This window comes from Salmo trutta, chromosome 12 (assembly GCF_901001165.1).
Source record: "Salmo trutta chromosome 12, fSalTru1.1, whole genome shotgun sequence".
NCBI lineage: Eukaryota > Metazoa > Chordata > Actinopteri > Salmoniformes > Salmonidae > Salmo > Salmo trutta.
Window position 1 is genome coordinate 1591880 of NC_042968.1, and position 27097 is coordinate 1618976.

The 27097-nt window shown below is 40.7% G+C and overlaps 1 protein-coding gene across 2 annotated transcripts in view; it reads left to right on the forward strand.

Moving 5' to 3' along the window:
- The first annotated feature begins 1217 nt into the window (after positions 1–1217).
- Positions 1218–27097, forward strand: part of LOC115202803 (MAM domain-containing glycosylphosphatidylinositol anchor protein 1) — a 443101-nt gene continuing 417221 nt past the window's right edge. The window contains exons 1-2 of one of the 2 annotated variants that reach the window (XM_029766841.1): positions 1218–1988; positions 3167–3267. In XM_029766841.1, the coding sequence (XP_029622701.1) occupies positions 3201–3267 (67 nt within the window). In that variant the 5' untranslated portion in view covers positions 1218–1988; positions 3167–3200. The remainder of the gene's footprint in view (positions 1989–3166; positions 3268–27097) is intronic. The other variant, XM_029766842.1, reaches the window with a different exon arrangement.

Sequence of the window (27097 nt, forward strand, 5' to 3'; positions counted from 1 at the left end):
AGCCCCAATGATGCTCTCTTGGCAAGGCACGCTAAGTAAGCTGGCTGCCGACCAAAAGGGAGGGAGAAAGAGACAGAGAGAGATAATTTGGACTGGCTTTCGCAGTCTTTTTCAATGGAAAAAGAATTAAATTGTATGCAGACTTTTTTTATTCAGAGATTATTGACTGTCAATGTTTTGTGGTATACTGGATGAGATACTCAGTGTGCTGTGATACTTTTGATCCAGTAATTAAGACAAACAATGTGTATTCAAATGAACAGACTATTCCTGGTCTGTTCATTTTGTAAGTAGACCACATATTCATTTTTGGTCATCTATGAAAAGGATAGCATGAAACTTATAGTTGCCCTAAGGCAAATATCTTGATCTTATCTTCATGGCATGGCTCTCCATTGAAAAACACATTTAATATTTACAGGTTATTCCTTCACAGAGCTGGACATGTGTACGCAAATACTTGTCAACATTTGAAATATTTACCATCGCGCGTGTGTGAGAAAGAGAGAGCTAGGGAGAGAGTGTCTGAGAAAGAGAGAGACATGCACACCAGTGAGACATAAAGCAGCAGTTTAGCACGTGTCTGTGTTAGTGGACAGCATCAATGGTGCTGAAATGCACAGGCCGAGGGAAACAGCAAAGCACCTGAGGATATACAGCGCTGCTGCAACCTACCTCTGTGGTTCAAGCTGCTTCCTAACAAAAATGAATAGGTTACATGTTTGAGAAGGCTACTATATGTTTTATTGATGAGTCAATTAGAACATTTGAAATGTATCAACTATCAATTCCGTTCTGAATCTATCAATCCATCAATCCGGGGAGAAGTCACACGTGAAATAAAATTAGCTAAAATACGCCGCTTTGTGGCCACATTGAGTAGGACTAAAACGTCGGCTCCGTGCGTAGAGAAACTGACAGACGGAGATGAGAGGGAGAGCTTGGGAGTACGGAGGAGGGATGGAAGAGAGTGGGGGAGAGAGAGAGACTGTGATTTTTCTTGATTTTTCATTCCTTTCTCGGCCTCTTTAAAAAAAATAATAAAAAAAAATCGAATTGCCCCGTTGGGAGCCAGGGACAGTATTCAGTAGGCAGGACCTGTTTGCAGCTGCACTGCCTATAATTGGCATTCCTCCACGAGTGGAACTACAGTCGCAAATTCGACCAAAACCACCACAAAACAAATTACCTCCCCATCCATCCCTCTCGCTCAGGTCGACTCGTCAGTCTATTGCGAACGTCACTCATGTTGCGTGGGGCGGGAGAAGCGAACTTGGAGTTGAATTGACGTCCGACAGAGGGAGAGAGATAGGAGAGACACAGAGAGAGGCAGAAGATACATGAGCCTGTCTTTGACAACCTGTTCAGTGAGACGTGCGCATCTCAGCTGTGCCGCTTTTGGCCAAGGAGTCCATCACATCGTTCTCAGTCTGCGCACATACTTCCACTGGCAAACAGTAGGCTACTTGGAGACGCGAGGGGAGGAGCGGTGTAGTGTATGGAGAGTGGGACTTTATTTTGATAGCCTATAATTTCCAATAACCTACGCGGGACTGAAATATATCTCCACTGAACTGTTTAAAGAAATAAGAGGCGTAAGAAATACGGCAGATTCAACGCCGAAAGGGAGAGAATCAGAGTGATTTCGGACTGCTGGGTTTATGAGGAATCCGCTTTGTGGATACAAGGAGCGGCTCCCCTAAAGATTCAAAACGAAGGGTTCCGTGCGTTAAAAGTTACCCGGTGAATTCTTATCACATTTCTACTCTCTTTTGAGAATTGGTATAAATCGACATTGGAACTAAGAAATTCTACGAAACCGGAATACTTAAGTGGGGATACCTAAATTTACAACGCATTTATGGTAAGACATCTAAAGGGGTCTTGAAACTGAATTATCGCTGAGCCGCGTGAGGGTACGGAATATCGCGTCGTAGACTTAGTTTCAAGACAGCCCACCCGCTGCGCTGACTACACCTCTGAGTAAGGTAAATGAAATTCGACAATATTGCTGTCAGTGAACCCATTTACTGCGATGTTTTTTCAATATGCTTCACTTATGGACAGACAGATTGACAGTAGGATACTGTCTTAAAAGTTTGATCCTGGATATATTATCTTCCTGCATGTTATAGCCTACGATTTGAATATGCTTGTATTTTATTCCCTAACTAGGCTAAGTAGACTATTCAAACGTGGGACGTGGGTAAGCACCCGTTTATGTGGAAAGGTCGCCATCCTCAATGGGGTGAGGTCAGAGAGCGCGTGCAGACTTAATACATGCAGACTTTAGTTGCTTTTGAGACACATGTTGCGCTAGATATACACTAGTATACACTATGACCTACTTTTGTAAAATAGTGCAGACTAGGAAAAGCTCAATCGGTCGCCAAATTGAGTGACAAAGTGCATCAATAATATTTATTGACTCGTTTTACTACAACTTCCCTTTAATAGCCATTCGATTAAACCACAATACCACATGTCAGTTAACGTGGTCGATTTGGCACAGTTGTCTATTGCTTATTACTCCATTTTATCACCTGTTGGGTGAGGAATGTAGCCTATTGGTAATCGTGGAAATGTTACATTTTTTCTGAATGAATGCTACGGCTTTTGTCCACAGGTCGTGTGTGTGTGTGTGCACGCGCGCGTCTGTACACCCACATGTGCTTAATATAGGCTATGCGCGTGGTGATATGCAGGTAGGTACATGACCCCAGCACTCAGGCCACCATTTGAAATATTGTTATGCTCGCTGCCCTTACCTGCCGGTTAGCAATTTCAGAAATAAACCATAATTACTTTAGGCAATCCTGTCAATCCCGAGAGGACAATGGCAGAGCTGTCCTGTAATCTTTTGATTATCCAGAGTCTGCAACTGAATTGCCCGTCGTTTAACCCGGTTTGAGACGATGCATGCGATTCGAAATTACTTTAACCCACGAATTATTATGATTGTATTATCTGTGGGAGGGAGTTGACACGATTCCCGGACAGAACAAACATATATTTGATAGACTCCCCACTTGTTCTCTCGTCTGGATTATAAACTAGCCTACTGTAGCCGTTACACGCCACAATCTACCGTGGCTCCTTTGATCTAGTCAAGGTGCTCTCATGCCCTCTTCTTATTCACTAAAACCTGCTCTTCTCTCTCTCTCAGACTATTTCCAGGTTATGAGGGATCGAAGCTAAAGATGGAGCTTTTCTGGATTTTGTTATTTTCTATCATCCACCCATACACACGAGGGCAAGGAGTTTACGGTAAGAGATACGAAAGTGTGTGTTTGTGTGTCCATTCAGTTTAATATGATGGTAATAAGTGGCGCAACTATTGAGTTATTGCACATTGGACACAGTCCGGTTTGGTTACATTTTTCCCCTATTCATCATATGATCTTAATTGTCTTGTCCCAGTAGCCTACATTTTCTTTATCGGTGTCATTAACTAGTTAGGCTATAATATTATTAAAATGAACAATGATAATAATTGGCCTAATGCATTTCCACCTCTGGCTTGCTTGGCACATGTAAATGGTCTGTCATAAAAATCTATTTCACATGAAAAGTTCATTGTAATGAGAAAAGGTAGGAGGCTTACTAAATCCTCGGTAATGTCACCAAGAAGAGCCTGGCCTCGGGCGGATTCCTAGTAGGCTATTGCATAATTACCCAATTGAAACCTACATAGTTATCATTGAACATACTACGGGAGCGGCCCTGCACTGTCATATCGAGTAAACTGCAGATTAAAAGGCACACGCTACCTAAATAGGCTAATTAATAAGAATGTGGTCTGAAAACTTTTTTTTTTTAGTTCCACTCGCCTGTTGGATGTGTTGGCAGGAATTTAATACGACAGCGCCAAAGATCAACACCACATCGTTTTTACTGTTCGTGACGCACCAAGCCTATAGGCTATATCAAGAAATTGGAATGAAAGAAATTATGAACGTCGTATTTAAAGGCTACAGGAGCTTATAATGTGAGATTCTGCTCCGGGGCAGCACATACGCACAGATGTGACTGTTGAAGAATTTAGACATTTAGCTGTGTTGTGTGTAAGGAGTGAGGACATAACTGGGATTTCAAAGGAACAGTTGAAATATTTTCGTTTAGTTGCCATTTACTCCACAATGCAAAAAAGTTTGGGCAAAAAATAAATAACGTTTTTCCTAGTGTCGAGTGGTTGCTCTACCCTTGAATGGTGTTGAATCTCCAGCCGCTACAGCTGAACTGCTACAACTATTTTGTTTACTTTAGGACCATAGGACATTTTACTCTTGTGACAGTCACCACACATATACCTTAGACCTTATAGAGGATTCGGCACTGTGGTCGAGAAAAGCATGTTTCTGCATAACAGTATGACAGTATGACGAAGGAACGGTTTGAAGCCAAGTAGATGATCTTCGCTGCAAATTGGACAGGTAGCCTATGCACATTACATTACAATTATGTATAAACCAAGGAAAGCAGCTGCAATATTTAAAGCTCTCTGATCACACTTTTACCCTTTCCAGCTCTCCAAACAGGGGCACGTCACACTCTAGCTGTTAAATGTCAAACGCAGGCTTGCTATTTAATTAACAAATATATATCTTAGTAAATATTTCACTAGTCTTACTTTGAGAAACTGCCTGTCAATGGCAGTTGACTGCCTGTCTGTCTACTTAGAGCGTTGGTCCAGTAACTGGAAGGTTGCTGGATCAAATCCCCGAGCTGACAAGGTAAACATCTGTCATTCTGCCCCTGAGCAAGGCAATTAACCCACTGTTCCCTGGGCGCCGTGGGTGTCGATTAAGGCAGCTCCCCGCAACTCTCTGATTCAGAGGGGTTGGGTTGAATGCGGAAGAAACATTTCTGTTGAATACATTCCGTTGGACAACTGACTAGGTATCCCCCGTACTTCTTGTGAAAGCCTAAATGTATAACATGCTTATGTTTTGCATTGCTAAGGTTATGCATTGTTCTGTTGTCTGATGTAGCCTATAGTATTTGCTCAGTTGTCCCATGGGCGCTGTACAGTGTGGATAACCAACATGGTTGCGCTCAAACTAATAAGTATGACCTCAAACTAGTTAGAACTTTAAGTATGGTCGGCTTTGCGTTGAGGATCCGACTGGGTTTGGTGAGCTCATCCTGAATAGATCGTTTTGAATTCTCCTTTTTTTGTGGGCTATGTGAATGAATGCATGTAGCACGCAAAATACAAATGACCTCCTAACGAACTAGGCCCGTTAAAAAATGATCTTGCACAAACCCACACGTTTACAGGAGATGAGAGAGAGTCTAAAGTCAGTATTATTCTATTGCATTCTTGGTCATGATGATGATTCTTAGGTTTAGACTACGAGGAGGAAGGACCTTAGTCGTAATAATTCACTGTGCAATCAACAAACGCGTCTGGTCTCCTGCTGCCTCGGTTAAATATGTTACACAGGTGCGATGTTACACAGGTGCGAGATGGAGAATTATGCAAGAACAGTAGAAAACGTCAGGAAATCTGCCGTGAGCTTGGCACACAACTGTGTATTGAGGAGCTTTAAAATGGCTTTTCCTGTTTTTGGAATGTTCTCACTTCCTATGGAGACAGATGCAACTTGCTGTCCGCTGGGAACCGAATGCCACAAGCACGCCTGATTTGATGCTACTGCTCCGAAAGCCCTTTTATACCTATCATATTCGTTAGCCCTGTCATGAAGTAAATAAGTAAGCCCTTTCAGAACCAGAACAGCCCACAGGGTTAGCCTGAGGAAGCTTATTGTACAAGTAAAATAAAATGCATTGTAGGCCTACATTCCCTGTCTGGACAGGACGCTAGTGGATGTAGGCTTTTCTTTAGATACTGTAGCGGCTGACGCTACTGTTGCTATCGCACCTCGGACTCCCGTGATCCCTCGTTGCTTTACTGTTCATCGATTGTGCTGCTTTGCATTTCAATATTGTTGTCTGAAGCTTCCAACACTCAAGAGGGGTACTCAATCAAGAGTGGTGCTAACATGAGAGAGACAGAGAGAAATAGAGAGAGCTTCTCTATTGAGGGGTCGTTATACAATCGCGGGATCAGCTATGCATTTCTACACCTAGGCCTAATGGTTGAATTAAGATTTGGGCAGGGTCAGGCTGACCCTATATCTGTGCCTGAAAAGGAAAACTTCTACCCTGAGCATGGACACTCTTTCCTCACCACTGACGAGGTCATTTAAACAATGATTGGATTGTCATGAAGGGTCACTAGTTACACTAAGTAATGTTAATAATTTCTGTGCAACCAAACATTGTGCCATTGATTTCCATGTCAATGCGCAGGTTGGAATTCACTCTCTCTCACTCATGGAAGGCTATGTGGTATAGTTGTTGATACACTTTGTTAAGGCCTGTGGCCTAGAAAACCAGACGTATAGTGCCCGTGACCACCCAAATCTCCAGTGACTTTAACTCTTCTTCTTCCTCATCCTCCACACCTTTTTGTTTGTTTCTCTCTTTTATGTCTCTCACCACCTCATGCGTTTATTTTGGATGCTGAATATTGCCCTTTTTTAATAAGCATTCATAATTTATCCATGGCTGTGAGGCAGGGGAGAGCGAAGGAGGGAGGGAGAGAGAGAGGAAGAGAGGGGGAGCGCAGCTAGTGATTACAATCTTCTCGCTTTTCTGCCCTCTCTTTCTCTCTCTCACACACATTCATTCGTACACACACACACACACACACACACACACACACACACACACACATTATTTCACTCCCTCTCTCTCTCTGTTGGTTAGCACGTCCATGCAGTATTAAGTATCAGGCTCTAATAATAAAGCAAGGTGACAAAGTCCATAATGAATGGACAACACCTGCTTTCCATGACCAAATCATACCCTGTCTGAAGTTAACTTTGCAATTAAAATGCAAAGCCCAGAGGGTCCTGTGGTCTTGCAGTGGCCTGTGGTCTAGCAGTGACCCTCCTGGCTGTAGTCACACATACTCCTCTTTCTACTGGAGACCGGGGTTAAATCCCCACTCCAACCCTTTGTACTGTTTCTCCCACCTGCCTGTCTCCCCCTCTGTGAATTCTTTATTGTCTAAAATAAAGTGCAAAACATTTTATAATGAAACACATTCTATAATTGTTGAGAGATGACTATATTGTCAGTTTTTTTATATATATTCAGTTTTATGAGAAGGAAGATTTTTGAATGTAATGATGCCAAATATTTCCTTCAAGGCCCTACTGGGAGTTTGAATCGTATCAGGAATGTAAATGGATTGTCAAATGAATGGCCACACATTACTGTACATGCACGCACACACACGCACTCACACCCTCACAGTAAAATAGGCACCTCTGAACCTTTCTTCTGAACCTGTATATTTTAAATACTTTCTTTGTGGTCCTGATATTTTTAAACCTGACTTTACTAAGATTCTCACTCATAGATTCTCACACCGACAATGACAATCTTCTCGATTTTCTGCTTGCTCGCACGCACGCATGCACGCACACCCACCCACACACTCTCACCCCACTCACACACGCACGCCGTGTTCTTAAAGTCTCTCCTCCACTCTCGCCCCTCACCAGTCAATGTCGACCATTGTTGACTGACCTTTCCTTCTTTATTATTCTTTAATTCAAGTCCTTGAGAGTTAATTAGTGAGGTGACTTGCCATAAAAAAAAATTAAAAGAAAGAAAAGAAAAAAAACTGGTGTGTATGGTGAAATTCGCAGGCCTGGGTTCAAACACTACTCGAAATCATGTCGAATACTTCAGCTAGACTTAATTGTGCTTGCCTGGCACAATTGAAAACAAATAGGCAGGGTTTTGAACATTTTGCAACTATTCTATCTGTCACTCCTGCTCCAGGCAGACTAAAGCAAATGCAAAAGATTTCAAGTAGTAGTTGAACCAAGGTCTGGAAAAATCTGCCACCTCCGTTAATTAAGAAACCACACATCTTTTGCCGCCACGTTTCACTTCCCTTTTCTATCCACCGGCTTTCCTTTTATTTACCGCTGTGAATGGAAGTATTATCCTGCCACTTACTCAATACGGCAGTATAACTGTATGAGTTCCCAAGCCCCATACATGTCAGTCAGGAGCCATTTTCAGACAGAATAGAGGCCACAATGTCTTTATTTTTAGCTGGGAAAGAGTAGAAGAGAGTGGAGGAGTGAGAAGATGTTGACTGGGGACTTGGAAGATTGAGAGGTGAGCTATTCTTTCTCAATCTATTTCCTCTATCTCTACTCAGTCTCTATCTCTCTCCTCGTTTCTGGTCTATCTTCTCTCATTCTTCAGCACCTCTATTTTTCTCTGATTCTCTATCTCCTATCTTTTTCTCTCTCTCCTTTCTCATCTATCTACTTTCTCTCTCCCTCTCTCTCCTTTCATACTCTCTCAGTCCCTCTCACTTTGTAATATCCTCCTATAGGCAGAATGAAGTGGAAAAGCACTATAGATGGAGAATTGATCTCACCCCTGAGATAGAGAAGAGAGAGAGACAGATATTCTGTGTGTGTGTGTGTATCTCCTGCTCTTTCTCTCTGTGTGTGTGTGTGTGTGTCTGCCCTCCCCTCCTTCTCCAGTTCCATCTAGTTAGTGCCGCTCTGTTGTTGTTGTCAGGGGGTGGGAGGCTGGATAACAGCTCAGTGTTATTGGGCCTTCCTCTCCATTTGTGGCTCCCAGCAGGTGGCCTTCTCTCCTGCCCTCTCTCCTCTCTCTTACACATGTACACACATACACAGACATATAAGCATACACAGACATATAAGCATACACACACACACACACACACACACGCACACACACGCACACGCACACACACATGCACAGATATACAAAGACATACTTTACTTACTTTACACAGGAACACACACACATGCACAGATATACAAAGACATACTTTACTTACTTTACACAGGAACACACACACACACACACACACACACACAAATCCTTGAGAGAGAAGGATAGTTCAATCACCATTTCCTCTCCTTTCCCCAAGTCCTTGTTATTTATTTATTATTTGATTTATTTTATATAATTTTTTAAAACATACATTCCACACCGGAAGCGAAGCCGCTTCAATCAAATTCCCAAATCCCTCTGGCAGCCCCCCCTTCCCCTCCCCCACAGATGTTATGATTTTTCAGCCGTACAGAAACCGGCTACCTGGGGGCAATACCAGAATAGATGGTCTAATGATTGTCTCTTTGCAGCAAAATCTGCAGAGCTGAGATGATTGTATGCCCCATATATTTAACATTTTGTTTGTGGCAAGAATTTTGTATGGTGTAGCTGTCAACATTAAGTTCCTCAAATGAGGAACAAATTTGGGTCCTTAATATAGGGCAGACAGACACGTTCTCTACCTTCCCCCCACTCCGCTTGCCTCCTCCATTTCTGCGGTAGTGCCCCAATCAATTGGTTGTAATCTTTTATTGAACAAGCCTTCCCAAATATTTCCAATAGTTGCCTGTGAGACATAACTACCATTCCTATACATAATATAATTTAAAGAAAATAGACTTTATATAATTTTTTCTATATTCTTTTTTTATTTTTGTCAATCTTTATATTTGAGTTTAACCATAACATTTGTAATATCCTTCATATTTTCTGGAGGATGAAATTGTAATTGTAACCAATGCCTGGCTTGTTTGAGAAAGGGAGATAGATACTTTGAACAAGGTTTGGGTTTCAATTAACCAAACCTCTGAAGTTGTAATCTGTGTAAGGGCAAAAAGTTCCTTTTTGAACAACAGATGAGCTTTTCTTAGTAATCTACTGGAGAACCAATTACTGTTTAAGTAAACATTTTGTATAAGTGAAGCTTTTAGTGAGAAGGTTTAATGGTTTAATCTTTAATCATTTTAGCCCACCAAACTCATTCATTATAATATAGACAGGCACGTTTATCTTGTCTGGCTTAGAGTTCCAGATAAAGCAGAACATTTTTTTGCTCATATGATTTGAAAAACCAGTCATCTGGAGTAGACATGAGATATGACTAAAGAGTTAATCAGTGTAACTTTCCCATAAATAGACAGGTATTTACCCCTCCACAGTTGCAGGATCTTTTCTGTTTTTGCTCATTTTCTATTGAAATGTATTGTAGAGTTAATGTATATATGTTGTGACGTGAATATCAAGAATGTCTACTTCACCATCAGACCATTTTACTGTTATTTCATGGGGTTCCGGCAGTGTGGTCGGCTGGGTAGCTGGCTAAAGGTACACAGAAATTCTATTAACCTCAGGTCAGAGCCCAAGTCCCGATCCACTGTGGTTTACTGTAGCATCAACCCCTGGCCCGACGGGCATGTTGGCTAGCGGGAGCTAGCAACGTCGCAGCAGCCTGGGCCACCTCCCAACGGGACAGTTTATCCCCAAAGCTTCCGCCAATTAACTTCCGTGTCAGGGGTGGCCATTCCGAGGTGCACGTCCCACTAGGAAACTTGATGAACTGAAGAGAGCTTTACATGGTTAGGGAGGGAGGGAAGGTGGGAGGAGGGCAGAGGGAGAGGGAGAAAGGCCCTGACAGCATCAGGAATGAAATGCTTAAACACAGTACTGATGAGCTGCAGGATGCCTTATTAAAACTATTCAACCTGGTTTTTGAGAGTGGCTGCTTCCCTGACATTTGGAACCAGCGGCTCATAACCCCATATATTAAAAAATTGACAAATTAGAACCTATTAACTATAGGGGATATGTGTCACCAGTAACATGGGGAAAATATTTTGCTGTATTCTCAATGACCAAATACAGACCTTCCTCACACAATATAATGCTCTCAACAAAAAATGAATTGGCTTTCAATCCAAACACAGAACAACAGACCACATACACACATTAAACACACTAATAAACCAGCATGTTCATCAGAAAAGCAGAGGACAAGTATTTGCATATTTTGTTGATTTTAAGAATGGCTTTTGATTCCATGATTAATTATGTTACAAAATCCTCCAAAATGACGTTGAAAGCAAAGTTTACGACGTCATACAATCTATTTACACGGACAACACGTAGTATTAGACTGAACAATAATAAAATAAAGTGAGACAAGGATGCAGTGTAAGTCCAACCTCATTCAATGTCTACGTCAACAAACTAGCAGTGTTGCTGGACCGATCTGTAGCCCCTGGACTCACCCTCAAAGATGAGGTCAGATTACTTCTCTATGCAGATGACCTTGTCTAACTGTCACCAACAGAGCAAGGTCTACAGGAACAACTTAACATTCTTTGGGAATACAGTATCAACTGGGCAATCAACATCAACTTTCAGAAAACCAAAGTTGTGATTTTCCCGAAAAAGGCCAGGAATCAAAGCAACAGACACTTTCAAATAAGGAAATAACATGGTTGAACATACCCAATGGTACAACTACCTGGTTTGGCAGTGAATGCACTAAAATTAAAATCCCGCAAAGCATTTTACTCCATGAAAATAAAATTATCCCTCCCAAAAAATCCTATCCAAATCTGGTGCAAAATATTAAATTGTGTAATTTTACCAATTGCACTATATTTTTGGTGAGGTTTGGGGTCCAACCTGTAATTACGATTATAAGCATTGGGAGAAAACCCCAATAGAAAATCTGTATACAGAATTCTGCAGAATTATCCTAAATATCCAAAAGAAAGTACGAAATCATGCATGCTGAGTGGATGAGTGGATGATTCCCTTTAATTGTAAACATAAAGAAAAGGACACTTAAACTTTGCCACCATTTGAAATTAAGCCCCAAAACATCCTAACAATTTAAATCACTGGATACCCAAGAGCTGAACCCTGAAAAGAGTCCCTTATGTCAGCTGTTAAAAACCATTAAACAACCTTATTATCCAAACATAGGGAACTCAATAAGATTGTTACAGATATTAAAACCTCCTCCTATTTGACAAATTGGGAAAAGGAAACAAAAACACACAATAAACAGAGACAGATCCTCGAACAAATACAGGCCCAGTGACCACCAACTGGCTATAGAAAAAGGAAGACACAGAGATTGTCTATGAACATTAATTCCATGAAGTATTTACATTGTATATAACTTAGAAGTTATACATAATGTAACCATCATCCATGTACATTTTGTTGTTTATTAGCCATTCATTATTTTTATAATCTTATTTTTATTTAATTACATTTATCGAACGAAGATTACACAATACAGCAGGAGTAGTGTTGCACCTGTGTACATGATTATGTACTATTAATATTACTACTGAAATGAGCTGTATTTTATTATCCTCGTTACATTGTACTGTATTTATGCTGTACCACTATACTGCTTTGCCAATATCTACAAATTGTATTTCATGCCAATAAAGCAATCTGAGAGAGAAAGAGATTTCTGTGGGGAACTTTCAAAGAAAGTTTTGTAGTTTGTCTTTTGTCTGCTCGGTCAGATGTTTTCAAGAGGGGTGGGGTTGGTAGTGATGGGAATTCAGATCCTCTCCATGGCCAAGGGGCAGAAAAATAGAAAGGGTTTAGTGTGTGAGAGACTGTGTATGCGTGTGTGTGTGTTGGAACAGTTGACAGGCCATGACTTATACATGAGGGCGACAGGAGGGTCGTGAGCCGTGGTGAGAACATTGCTTACTTCAGGGACAGCCGTGTCTCCCTCCCCTTTGCTTGTTTTGTTTCTCCTCCCCCCCCTCTCTGTCTCCTTGTTCTCATCTTCATTACTTACTTTCCTTTTATTAATCCTTCCCCTCCCACCTTGTCTCCATCTATCCGTCTGTCTGTCAGTGAGTCTGTGAGTCTAGTGGTTAGAGTGTTGGGCCAGTAACCAAAAGGTTGCTGGGTCAAATCACTGAGCTGACATGGTCAAAATCTGTTGTTCTGCCACTAAACAAGTCAGTTAACCCACTGTTCCCTGGTAGACTGTCATTGTAAATAAGAATCTGTTCTTAACTATCTTGCATAGTTAAATAAAACAAATTTAAAAAAGATCTTGTCAATTGAGATTATACCTTGAAATGTAATTTTGTGCCTACTGTACAAAAAGCAAATGACAAATGTATGTGGACTGATTAGATACTGATGTATACAGTAGCTACCTGTTTTGATACATTACATTTGGAAAGTACAGAGCTGCTATAGGTGTACTGCACACTTAGAACAGCAGGCATGGTGTGCAGGGTCAAAAATGTAAAAGTCTCATGAGAATGCATTTTTGACCTTCCATGAGACTATTCCAGGACATTCCACACACTCCCTTTGCCAGGCCTGTGTCAGTTGCTGATCAAACAAACAATATGGTGAGGACCTGTAGACACTGTGGTCTATGAGGACCAGCTGACGTTGTGGTGTATATTGACTAGCAGACAGTATGGTCGATATGAGCACCAGCCCACCCTGTGTTTATGAGGTCTCAATACCAGTAGACACTGTGGTCTATGAGGACCAGCTGACGTTGTGGTGTATATTGACTAGCAGACATTATGGTCGATATGAGCACCAGCCCACCCTGTGTTTATGAGGTCTCAATACCAGTAGACACTGTGGTCTGAGGACCAGCTGACGTTGTGGTGTATATTGACTATCAGACAGTATGGTCGATATGAGCACTAGCCCACCCTGTGTTTATGAGGTCTCAATACCAGTATACAATGTGGCTTACAAGGTTTGTGTGAAGTTGGGGTGTTACAAACTATTAAAACATGCATTCCTAAACTCTGAAAAACTTTATCTGTCATCATGGTCAGGTTCAACCTATCCCCATGTTCTCCTAAAGTAGACTGAGAGTGAGGAACAGCAGTCGACTTCTGTGCCTGTCTTAACTTGAAGACAACTAAGTGAACTAGCCCTGGAAAGCTAACCCCTGGAAAGCTAACCTCTGGAAAGCTAAACCCTGGAAAGCTAACCCCTGCTCATATAGATCTGTATATGAGCAATAATTAGTCGCCCGGCTTGTTTGGCAGAAAGAGGGACACAAGTCTAGTATTTACCTAGTAATGTGCATTCCTAAACACAGGAGAAAAAGAGTGATCTGTGATAGTATTAAATGGCAATGTAACTATCCAAAAAATCCTCCCTATCAAACTGTCATCAAGTATCCCATCCACCTCCGTCCAATCTGAAAAATCTTGTCATAATTTACCTGTCACCATGTATTTATTTATTTTATTTACTTAACCTTTATTTAACCAGGTAGGCAAGTTGAGAACAAGTTCTCATGTACAATTGCAACCTGGCCAAGATAAAGCAAAGCAGTTTGACACATAAAACAACAGAGTTACACATGGAGTAAAACAAACATACAGTCAATAATACAGTAGAAAAATAAGTCTATATACAATGTGAGCAAATGAGGTGAGATAAGGGAGGAAAAGGCCATGGTGGCGAAGTACATTCAATATAGCAAGTAAAACACTGGAATGGTAGATTTGCAGTGGAAGAAAGTGCAAAGTAGAAATATAAATAATGGGGTGTAAAGGAGCATGAGTATAGGATGTGTCAACAACATTATTTGGGTAAGAGTTAACACAATATGAACTTTTAAAAGTTAGATTTTCACTGGGCTGTTACTTTAATGTATGTCTAATTTATCACATATTTCCCTATATACAAAAATATATTAAGTTCTAGTAATTTGGCAAAAATGGCAACCATGTCAAAGTCTCCCCAGCAAACCAGGAACATTCCAAGGACAACTTTATTGAAATGTTCTGGGAACATTCACAAAACCAATTTTGCAGTGCTGGGTCTGCTCCAGGCAGTCGCAGTAAACTAGCCCGGCTGGCCAGTGCCCAAACATTTTGTTCCATCCCTGGTATCTAAGCTAAGGGAAAAACACCAAGTCACACTGACGCTTATTAAACCACCAAATTGGATTAGTTAGTACATAGAGTGCACCTGTACATGCCTCAACAGGGTACATCATGCTATATCTGCCCAGAGGAAGTCCCTGTTCTTCACCTAAAGCACCTAAAGTGTCACCTTACGCTCTAAATTGTGTGTGCTTTGTGGATCAATGTGTTTATACAAAAGGAAGACATTGCTGTGGCTTCCTTTCTTAGGCATGCAGGAATACACCTTTGCCCCCCTCCTCTCTCCTCCCCCTTCCCTCTCTTCTTCACACGGCGCCCCAGTTCTACCACCGGGAATGACAGTGGGGATAAATAATTCATGGCCCTACGGAACAGGTTGTGTTTGTGTTGCAGGGTGCTGGAGGGACGAAGAGAGAGGGAGAGAAAGAGAGAGCGAGATAGAGACACAGAGAGAGAGAAGTTGAGGTGGAAAGAGTCAACTGAAAGGGGATGATGAAAAAAGAGATACAGAGGACAGAAAGAAGAGATACTGTGTGTGAAAGGCATCATAACATCTGGGGAAGAGATGACACAAGGACCACCAAAGGGAGAGAGAGAAGGAGAGAGAGAGAAAGAGGGAACCTCTCCATATCCTCTCCAATGAAGTAAATACTCTCCTCTTTCAGGCATAATACAACTAACACACAAGCGCATCAGGGCCCGTCAGAACCAGGGGAAACCATCCTCTGTGAGACCAAAGTGAAGCTGCAGCTTCCCAATGCATAGCGTCTCTATTCTACTCCCGGGACAATGTCTTAAAGTGAGGACCCCCCTAAATCACTGACTCACTCCCTTTTTTCCCAGGCTCCCCGGCGGCAGGGCTGCTGTCACCTCTGAGTTGTCATATTTATTTTTTGTTAACTCCGTTACTTACTCAGGTGTCACTAATGACACCATTGTACCAGTGAGGTAGGAAAGATTGGATTATTGCTGATAGTGGCACAGCGGTCTAAGACACTGCATCTCAGTGCTAGTGGCGTCACTGCAGACCCTAGATCCATTCTGGTCTGTATCATAGCGGTCTAAGGCACTGCATTTCAGTGCTAGAGGCATCACTGAAGACCCTGGTTCCATCCTGGGCTGTATCACAGTGGTCTAAGGCACTGCATCTCAGTGCTAGAGGCGTCACTGCAGACCCTGGTTCCATTCTGGTCTGTATCATAGCGGTCTAAGGTAGAGGTCGACCGATTAATCGTAATGGCCGATTAATTAGGGCCGATTTCAAGTTTTCATAACAATCCGTATTTTTGGCCACCGATTAGCCGATTTTTATTTTTTTATTTTTTTTATTATTTTTTTTATTTTATTTTAAAAAACATTTTTTTTGTTTTTTTTTTAAATATTTTTTATTTTATTTATTTATTTTTGAAACCTTTATTTAACTAGGCAAGTCAGTTAAAGAACACATTCTTATTTTCAATGACAGCCTAGGAACGGTGGGTTAACTGCCTTGTTCAGGGGCAGAATGACAGATTTTTACCTTGTCAGCTTTGGGATGCAACCTTACGTTAACTAGCCCAACGCTCTAACCACCTGCTTTATGTTGCCAAGGTAAGTTGCTAGCTAGCATTAAACTTATCTTATAAAAAAACAATCAATCAATCATGAACACTAGTTAACTACACATGGTTGATGATATTACTAGTTTATCTAGCCTGTCCTGCTTTGCATATAATCGATGTGGTGCGCATTTGCAAAAAAGGACTGTCTTTGCTCCGACGTGTACCTAACCATAAACATCAATGTCTTTCTTAAAATCAATACACAAGTATATATTTTTAAATCTGCATATTTAGTTAATATTTCCTGCTAACATGAATTTCTTTTAACTAGGGAAAATGTGTCACTTCTCTTGCAAACAGAGTCAGGGTATATGCAGCAGTTTGGGCCGCCTGGCTTGTTGCGAACTGTGAAGACTATTTCTTCCTAACAAAGACAGCAGACTTCGCCAAACGGGGATGATTTAACAAAAGCGCATTTACGAAAAAAAGCACAATCGTTGCACGACTGTACCTAACCATAAACATCAATGCCTTTCTTAAAATCAATACACAGAAGTATATATTTATTAAACCTGCATATTTAGCTAAAAGAAATCCAGGTTAGCAGGCAATATTAACCAGGTGAAATTCAGTTCAGTTCTCTTGCGTTCGTTGCACGCAGAATCGGGGTATACAGAATCTGGCTCGTTGCGAACTAATTTGCCAGAATTTTACGGAACTATGAAATAACATTGTAGGTTGTGCGATGTAACAGTAATATTTAGACTTATGGATGCCACCCGTTAGTTAGAATACGGAACGGTTCCATCCGTATGTCACTGAAAGAATAATGTTTTCGAGTGATAGTTTCCGGATTTGACCATATTAATGACCTAAGGTTTATTATATTATAGTTAAGTCTATGATTTGATATTTGATAGAGCAGTCTGACTGAGCGGTGGTAGGCAGCAGCAGGCTCGTAATAGTCAAAGGTATATGGTTTAGAGAGAAATAGTCGACGTGTCATAATTCCTGTAATAACTTGCAGCTGAACTTGAAAGGGGTTCCTTCGTTATTTTACCGTTCATGTCTTCCATAGAGAATGTCTTGATCTACTTCAAATAAGGTCTGTGTTTTGTGCTTAAACCGCCTCGGTGTTTTGATACCCGTGTAAATCTCACTAGGTAACGTTTGTCAACATATTTTCATTAATCCACTCTACAAAAAAAATTATCTTCGCTTATATTGATCAGAGTTATATCCTATGGATATCTACACAGTTATAAAATTGGCAAGGTGGTGTAAGCCTAAACCAAACACAGACCTTATTTTAAGTTAATCTAAAAATATCCTATGGAATAAATGAAGGAACCGCTTTTCAGATTTTGCTAGAAGGTGTCATGGTAATTATGACTCGCACTTTGTTAGTCAATTCTTACCATGCCCATTATTAAAATAGGATTTCCTGCATATAGAAATTAGTTTTTGTTTTCAGCATTCATCACAGGTAACTTAAACTGTATTTTTATTATTCAAACAGTTGAGAGTATTTGTCTCCTAAGCAGACTCTTCAGTATCGTTGTCACATCAGAGCTGTGTGTTTATTTATATATATATATATATATATCATAATAATAATTGGCCGATTAATCGGTATCTGGTTTTGGTCCTCCAATAATCGGTATCGGCGTTGAAAAATCATAATCGGTCGACCTCTAGTCTAAGGCACTGGATCTCAGTGCTAGAGACGTCACTGGAGTCCCTGGTTCCTTCCTGGGCTGTATCACAACAGGCCGTGATTGGGAGTCCCATAGGGCAGCGCACAATTGGCCCAGCGTCGTCCGGGTTAGGGTTTGGCCGGGGTAGGCCGTCATTGTAAGTAAGAATGTGTTCTTAACTGGCTTGCCTAGTTAAATAAAGGTGAAAAAATATATATATATTTATTTATTTATTTATTTATTTGTGGCCAAAGCATAAATTGGAGAAAAAAAAACACTTCAAAAACCCCACCTCAAACTTGTATCTCAAACATATACTTGCTCAAATACTTGCTGTCTGCTCATAGAACATGATGAGCTGGCCAATCAGCGGTCTGGAGGAGGATCTGGCCTATCAGAATTAATATTTTTTATTACCAGTATACCCCCGCACCATTCTGTTGTTTTGGGTACGCCCACACCATTCCAACACAGAAAAGCTGCTATAAAACATACTAAATTACAATTTTTGGTGAAGGAAGCATATTTCACTTATATTGTAAGTAATTATAGGTGATATTTCATAAAAATCTGGAAACACTGGGCAGTTACTTTAAAGTAATATTTAGGGATTCAATTAAATGGCCCGTAGAGTTGTATTTTTATGCTTGTTATGGAATGCAGGCCTCAATATAGATGTCCGACCTTGAACACAGAACATTCAATTTGTGACACAACACCTATCGCCTCTTCGCTGTTTTACTGAGAAAAATAGCGTGTCTGCAAACATTGCAAGGACTTAGTTGCATTTTAGGTGCTGTCAAAAGTACTGACACTGCTAAAGGTTGAGCTATAGCTCGTGCTTGAATATTTAAAACGCTCTACGGCTAACATCTGAGGATGAGTCATCAAAAGATGGCGGCTCTTTAAATATATTGTATACAATCAATCGGCAACATGTTTCATCGTGAAGGTTTCTCTTGCACATTTTGCTCACCATATTGATTTATAGATTTGACTCATTCAGTTTCATGAGTGATTATGCAGCAGGTTTTTATGAAAAATGTAGATTGTTTTTAAAAGTAGTTTTGAGATTTCCTGAAAACAATTTTTTTTCTCCTCATGGATATTGTAGCTTGGGTTTGTTTTTTGGATTTTGTTTTGTGTTTAATGCAACACCCGTGGGAAGTGTGCAGATGCATACACACAACACAACGAACACCACCGCTGTACACATGCAAGCATGCAAACAAACACTTACACTCCCCCGCCACAGATGCACACCCTCCCACACAAACACAACCCCCCCAACACCCCACACACACATATATCCCACCCACCCCACACACACACTCCCCCCTATCTATTCTATTTATTTCACCACAATATAATAACATACCGTCTCTATTGGTATGTGTGACAAATCCTCACCAGCAGCATAGCCTGACACCGGCTAAGTCCCAAATGGCTCCCTTAACACTATTTAGTGTACTACTTTTGAACGGGCCCTATAGGGCTCTGGTCAAAGTACAGTATTGCACTATATAGGGAATATGGTGCCCTGTTAGTTACTGTCACTCGCCTCTCTCTCGAAGAGTTTCTCCTCTCCTGAAATGGGTCAATCTAGCCAGCGAAACGCGCTGCCGGGTCATAACTCAACACCAGCAGTGAAGGTGTCAAGTGCAGGAGGGCGGAGGACGAGTCTATTGTGTCTTACAGAAGCAAAGTGATGGTTATTTGAGGGATGGTTTTGGGTCAATTATAATCTTACTGGAGGTGAGCATGTGATTTTAAAGATCTGTTTTTAGATCTGGTCTAACTTTAATTTATTGTGTGGGAGAGTGATATTGTTTAAACTAATATGGATGGATTGTAGATGGATTTGAGTTGGAGGTGAAAAGGATAATTAATTGAGCAACCATTTGTTGTGTGAAAATGTATACATTGTTATAGCATGGTTAATTATTTGATAATGTTTGTTGTACTTGACCTGAAATCCCGATTATTGCCATCATAGATCATTTAGATAATTTATCACTTCTAAATTATCTTCAATTACACAGCATTCCTTAAGTGTTCAACAAAACAGGAAAAGACTAGACAGCAATGATTTTTTAACAAAGAAGTTAGTTTTGGCACTTTTGATGCCATGCCTTCCTTTCAACGACACGACAATGGAAAATACCTGAGAGTAAAATGTGATAGGCTCAATAATCTTCCGTGTTGATTGGATGTGGGCCTGGTTACCCAAAAGTATCTTAAGGCTAAGTTTATCATTAGAACCTTCATCGGAACATCGTTAAATCTCAGAGCTGTTTCCCAAAGCCATTGTTAGCGAAGTTGCACTTGAAAACGCTTGTTATTTACCGACTGCCTCAGACCACTTGTAGAACAGATAAGTACGTCGTTAGATCCATTTTTGCCCTTCTACGTCACTTTATACACAGAAGATTTCTTTTAAACATATAAACAAGCTGTTTATCTGTTTCTCTGTGACTACAAATACAAAGTTGCCAATGTCTTTGCAATTGAACAAGCAGAGGATAATGTTGTGATGTGAATATCATTAATATGATGACATGCTATTTATTGAATAATTAATTATGTGAAATTATTACGTGATTCAATTAATCATGTAACAATTAACTCATTAGTAACCTGGGGCACCATGGGAAAAGTTTGTTTAATGAGTTACCATTTCCCGAATTAACTCAAGACATCAGAATCTCGATATCATAGCAGTCAATCATTTCCCCATATTACTGTCATTCTGAACGTCGCATAATCCTATAAATCTGCACGAACCCTAGTATACATGATGACTCAGCGTTACACAAATTGGCTTAATTATTTATTTTCTAACTAACTAAATAATCACACAGGATAGATTATACATTGATTACTACATAATGCAATGAAAAGTCCCTAGTGGACTAACCTGATATGACGGCTTGGTACACAATAAATAGGGGTGGGGAAAGAAAGAGCGGGAGAGACAGAGAGACAAAGGAGGAATTCAACTATCATGCATACAGTTGAATAATACGCTCATCGTAAATATGGATATTTAACACCCCAACAACGCTCATTCGGATTTCGAAATGCAATGTGCATATTGACGTTTGTATGTCTTTGCCGTCTCTCTGTTGAAATCGCCCAACACGTCTGTGACGAATAGTTCGACAGAAAGTCTCTGGCTGTATAAGTCTCTGGTTGTCCGCCAGAGGTCACCATGTCCTTAGTAGTTGTAGTAGTAGCTTTCTTTGTTCTGGCAGTGTTCGTTAGACTGGAAACATCAGACGTTCCAATGGTCGTTTGATAAGATATTCCTCATGTCTTTGGTCAAAGTTCTAGACTACTTTACATGCAGAGCTGCAGGCGGTGCATGTCTTCGTCTTCTTCACTCGTCAAGTTTCAGAGGATCTTGTAGTTTTCGACCATTTGTCATGTGTAGCCACTGCTCCACATTTTCTGGTCTGGTAGAGTTTAACCATTCGTGATGTCCGGCTTACACCATCCGCCTGCTTGGTCTAATGTACATTTCGCTACGAGTCCTTTTTAAGCACTCTGGTCAAAGGGGGCATTCCATCACGCCGGCATAATGTCTGTGCTCACGTGGGCGTGGTTACTGACTGGATAACACTTTATATGAAGTACAATTTCTCATTTAGAAGGCTAAAATCAGATTTCATCTTCTCACAAATAGTTTCATATTTAATCATATAAGTTTTACAACATTTAGATGAAACTCTGACATATACATTGTGAAATCTCTTAACGTTACAATGTTTCCGTTATAACATCTTTAATGCTATCACCATGTATATGTCCATGTATATAAATTATTTGTTCTTTTAAGTCCCTCCCGACCATTTCTCCACATTATTTACATTAGAAATATTGTTTCAATGTCCAACCTTTTGATGTTAAAGTTTTGGGGCAGAGTCGCTCTTGACTTATCCATATTGCAGTGCATGAGAGAGGAAGTTTACGACTGGTCAAAAACTAGAACCGACCCCCTCCCCCCTTCCTCTCTGGTGGGAGGGGGGGGGGGGTAGTATCTTTGATCCTCACCCAGGAGGGAAAGTCATGACAATAAAAACATACTTTAAATGAAAACTGAGATGACAGTAGGCTACATAGGCCTATATATTTCAATCATATTGAAATAGAAGCCATGTTCAGTCAATTTACTCTTATTTGTAGGCTACACTGTAATGTTTGCCTCAATTTATTTCAGGATGTGTAACAACATTGATGTGCCGAATTAATCTTGGATTGAGTGCATTATTATAGGGTAAGCATTAGAAAAAGCCGCCTCAACATTTGCAGCCATTAGGTGATATCTCTCTAGGAGCTGATCCGTCGTCAGTATTGTGGAATAATGTAAGGTAAGATTTGAATGGAGAAAGACCAGAGAGTAGTGCTGCCTTTCTTTCAATACTATCAGTATCAACACCAGGAAGTTGATGTCTTCAGCCTCTGTCTCACTCTTTCCACTCCAACTTCTCTCGCCCTCCCTGCCACCCTCCCTCCCTGTTGTTTTTTATTTTTAATAAACTTCAACAATTTCTAAAACCTGTTTTTGCTTTGTCATTATGGGGTATTGTGTGTAGATTGATGAGGGGAAAAATGAATGAATCCATTTTAGAATAAGGCTGTAACTTAACAAAATGTGGAAAAAGTCAAGGGATCTGAATACTTTCCAAAGGCTCTGTATATAGGCTGCATGATGCGCCTATAGGCTATTGATGATTTGAGAAAGTCGCGAAAAAAGCTTGCGCTCTGTTCTCTTTATTTTACCTTTATTTAACTAGGCAAGTCAGTTAAGAACAAGTTCTTATTTTCAATGACGACCTACACCGGTCAAACCCGGACGACGCTGGGCCAATTGTGCAGCGCCCTATGGGACTCCTAATCACGTCTGGTTGTGATACAGCTTGGAATCGAACCAGAGTGTCTGTAGTGAATGCCTCTAGCACTGAGACGCAGTGCCTTAGACCGCTGCGCCATTCAGGAGCCCACTGGGACAACAGGGAACTCTGAAAAAAAACAAGGTCGAATCATGATGACGTCAGTGATCTTCAGGTCATAGCTCTAGAAAGAGGCCCGAGTTCTGGATTTACAATGCTGAGTTGGATGACCATTCAAAATGAATTTTTCCAGTCAGAGTTTATTTTTTCCCCGAGTTAACAGTTGTCTTGAACTCACTGAAGTCAGATTTCGCAGTTCCAAGTCAACAGTTGTTTGGGGCGTGGCACAAATCATGCTTCACTGACAGCATGGCCAATGTTGAATTTTTATCATTTTAAGCTTGGAAAAGAGATCCCAGACTTGGGACCACACAGCCACTCCCCTGAATAGCAGGCTAGTGATTGATTTGCAATGCTTGCAGTTAGCCACTGATTCCTTCCAAACCACTCATTGTTGAATTTGCGATTTCCAACTTGTTGTGTAATGTTTATGGCCGATGAGCACTGATACGTTTTATCTACAGTTGAAGTCAGAAGTTTACATACACCTCAGCCAAATACATTTAAACTCAGTTTTTCACAATTCCTGACATTTAATCCTAGTAATAATTCCCTGTCTTAAGTCAGTTAGGATCACCACTTTATTTTAAGAATGTGAAATGTCAGAATAATAGTAGAGGGAATGATTTATTTCAGCTTTTATTTCTTTCATCACATTCCCAGTGGGTCAGAAGTTTACATACACTCAATTAGTATTTGGTAGCATTGCCTTTAAATTGTTTAACTTGGGCCAAATGTTTCGGGTAGCCTTCCACAAGCTTCCCACAATAGGTTGGGTGAATGTTGTCCCATTCCTCCTGACAGCTGGTGTAACTGAGTCAGGTTTGTAGGCCTCCTTGCTCGCACACGCTTTTTCAGTTCTGTCCACAAATGTTCTATAGGATTGAGGTCAGGGCTTTGTGTTGGCCACTCCAATACCTTGACTTTGTTGTCCTTAAGCCATTTTTCCACAACTTTGGAAGTATGCTTGGGGTCATTGTCCATTTTGGAAGACCCATTTGCGACCAAGCTTTAACTTCCTGACTGATGTCTTGAGATGTTGCTTCAATACATCCACATAATTTTCTTTCCTCATCATACCATTTATCTTGTGAAGAGCACCAGCCCCTCCTGCAGCAAAGCACCCCACAACATGATGCTGCCACCCCCGTGCTTCACGGTTGGGATGGTGTTCTTCGGCTTGCAAGCCTCCACCTTTTTCCACCAAACATAACGATGGTCATTATGGCCAAACAGTTCTATTTTTGTTTCATCACACCAGAGGACATTTCTCCAAAAAGTACAATCTTTGTCCCCACGTGCAGTTGCAAACCGTGGTCTGGCTTTTTTATGGCGGTTTTGGAGCAGTGGCATCTTCCTTGCTGAGCGGCCTTTCAGGTTATGTCGATATAGGACTCGTTTTACAGTGGATATAGATACTTTTGTACCTGTTTCCTCCAGCATCTTCACAAGGTCCTTTTGCTGTTGTTCTGGGATTGATTTGCACTTTTCGCACCAACGTACGTTCATCTCTAGGAGACAGAACGTGTCTCCTTCCTGAGCCGTATGACGGCTGCGTGGTCCCATGGTGTTTATACTTGCGTACTATTGTTTGTACAGATGAACGTGGTACCTTCAGGCGTTTGGAAATTGCTCCCACGGATGAACCAGACTTGTGGAGGTCTACAATTCTTTTCTGATTTTATTTTGATTTTCCCATGATGTCAAGCAAAGAGGCACTGAGTTTGAAGGTAGGCCTTGAAATACATGCACAGGTAGACCTCCAATTGACTCAAATGATGTCAATTAGCCTATCAGAAGTTTCTAAAGCCATGACAATTTTCAGGAATTCTCCAAGCTGTTTAAAGTCACAGTCAACTTAGTGTATGTTAACTTCTGACCCACTGGAATTGTGATACAGTGAATTATAAGTGAAATAATCTCTGTAAACAATTGTTGGAAAAATTACTTGTCTCATTCACAAAGTAGATGTCCTAACTGACTTGCCATAACTATAGTTTGTTAACAAGCAGTTTGTGGAGTGGTTGAAAAACTAGTTTTCATGACTCCAACCCATGTGTATGTAAATTTCTGACTTCAACTGTATATTTTCTCTTCATTATTTCTCTTCATATGACAAGGATTTGCCAGTAGATTGTCGACGTGATTCATGATGATGACTCCTTGCTAATATTTTGAAAAGTATGATGTTGACATGATCAGTCCAATCAAAGCTACTGTAGAGATAACGTGATTTGACGTAATTCTATCTGTGGCCAATAACCTTGAGCCTTCTTGGATGGGCACTTCTAATGCAACTCTATGGCAGCACCCAAGGGGCTTGAATTTTCGAGCTCTACCCTTAGACTTGGCGGTGACTTAGTGTTCCCATGAGTGACAAAATACTGAGCCAATCACGGCGCAACTAGAGAACATTACCAACACCTACTCCGTATTTTCCGCTGGCTGCCCCACCACCACAGAAAGCACTGAGCTAGGCTGAAACACCTGCATTTTGGAGCTGCCTTACTCAAGAAAAGAGAACATGTTTGTATTCAGCTTTATTAACTCAATAATGCATTTTTTTACCATGTAACATGCAAAATATGACTGTCCATATGCACTTGCATAGAGTTAATTTTTCAAGTATGCTGTGTAGACTATTCTGGTTATTTCACTCCACACACTAACCACTGTTTGAGGAGTATGCAACCTCTCGCTGCGTGACAGGTGATATTCCACCCAAACTCTATATGCCATGGGCTCTCCAACCCTGTTCCTGCAGCTACCCAGTGCTTCATTTGGGAAACCAATTGAAATCTGTTCTGGAACATCGATAGTAACGTTTGCACAACAAAACATATTTCATTAAACTGTTGACAAACAGCCCCTCTCTTTGCGTGCTTGAGAAATGAATGAAGGAGGGAGTGGAGGAGATGGAAACTCACAGTGGTGAGGTATTCTGTAGCTGAAGGTAATGTTAGCCTATTCATTATGAAAATATTTAAAAAAATCTAAATTGCTAGGCTATTCAAAGACAATTCACTATGATTGTAGGCTAACTCTGTAAGCTGCACTGCACAACCAATGAATTAACAGCATCGCCTAGGCCTATCTGTTCTCTCCCAGACTCATGGATAGAACATTTGGATGGTAGCATAAGCATAAGTCCATCCAGTATGCATAATAATACAGTCCACACTCAAAGGTGATTACTAGAGCATAGACTAGACCAGTTATGTACCAAAGACATCTTAAGTCCGTTTTTAAAAACGTTTTTCTGCCCTGCGTAATATATAATATGCGGTAGGCTATGTACACTATTGTATAACAGCACAATCATTATTTTAATTAAGTTTTTTGGGGGGCTTGGGCTCATAATATAGGCCTAGGCATAAGCTCTAATATGCGTATGGGTGTTTTTCATATTAACCATCACCTTAGAAAGCGCTGTCCATTTTGTTGTGTTAGGCTTTGAAACATCAATCACAGTGAAATGAGATTTAAAAGCACAAAACTGTTTTGATGATAATGGGATTTTCGAAGTGAAAGAAATGCACACCTGTTCAGGCGAGGTGCTGGCTAGCAAAGTAGAACACTTGAGAAGGAAAGGAGAGTCACACACTCTAGGAGCTCAGATGCAATAATTTTATAACCAACGTTTCAACAGCCAAGCTGTCAAAACAGGGTATGTTTTGATGATAAGTGGTTGATGTGATTTTTGAATGCATTTGCATTGATATCAGAATGGTTAGACAATAGAGCCCTGAGTACCAGGCCATTAGCGACCTGATTGTCGTTAATGCATACAAAACCATGAAAAACACATTTCAACCAGGCAGGTGGGACACGAAAGTCAGAAATAGCGGTATAATAAATGCCTTACCTTTGATCTTCTTCTGTTGGCACTCCAAAAGGTCCCAGATACATCACAAATGGTCCTTTTGTTCGATAATGTCCTTCTTTATATCCATAAAAACTCAGTTTAGCTGGCGCGCTTCAGTCAATAATCCACCCAGTTTCCCTCCATCAAAATGCATACAAAATTAATCCCAAACGTTACTAATAAACTTTTCCAAACAAGT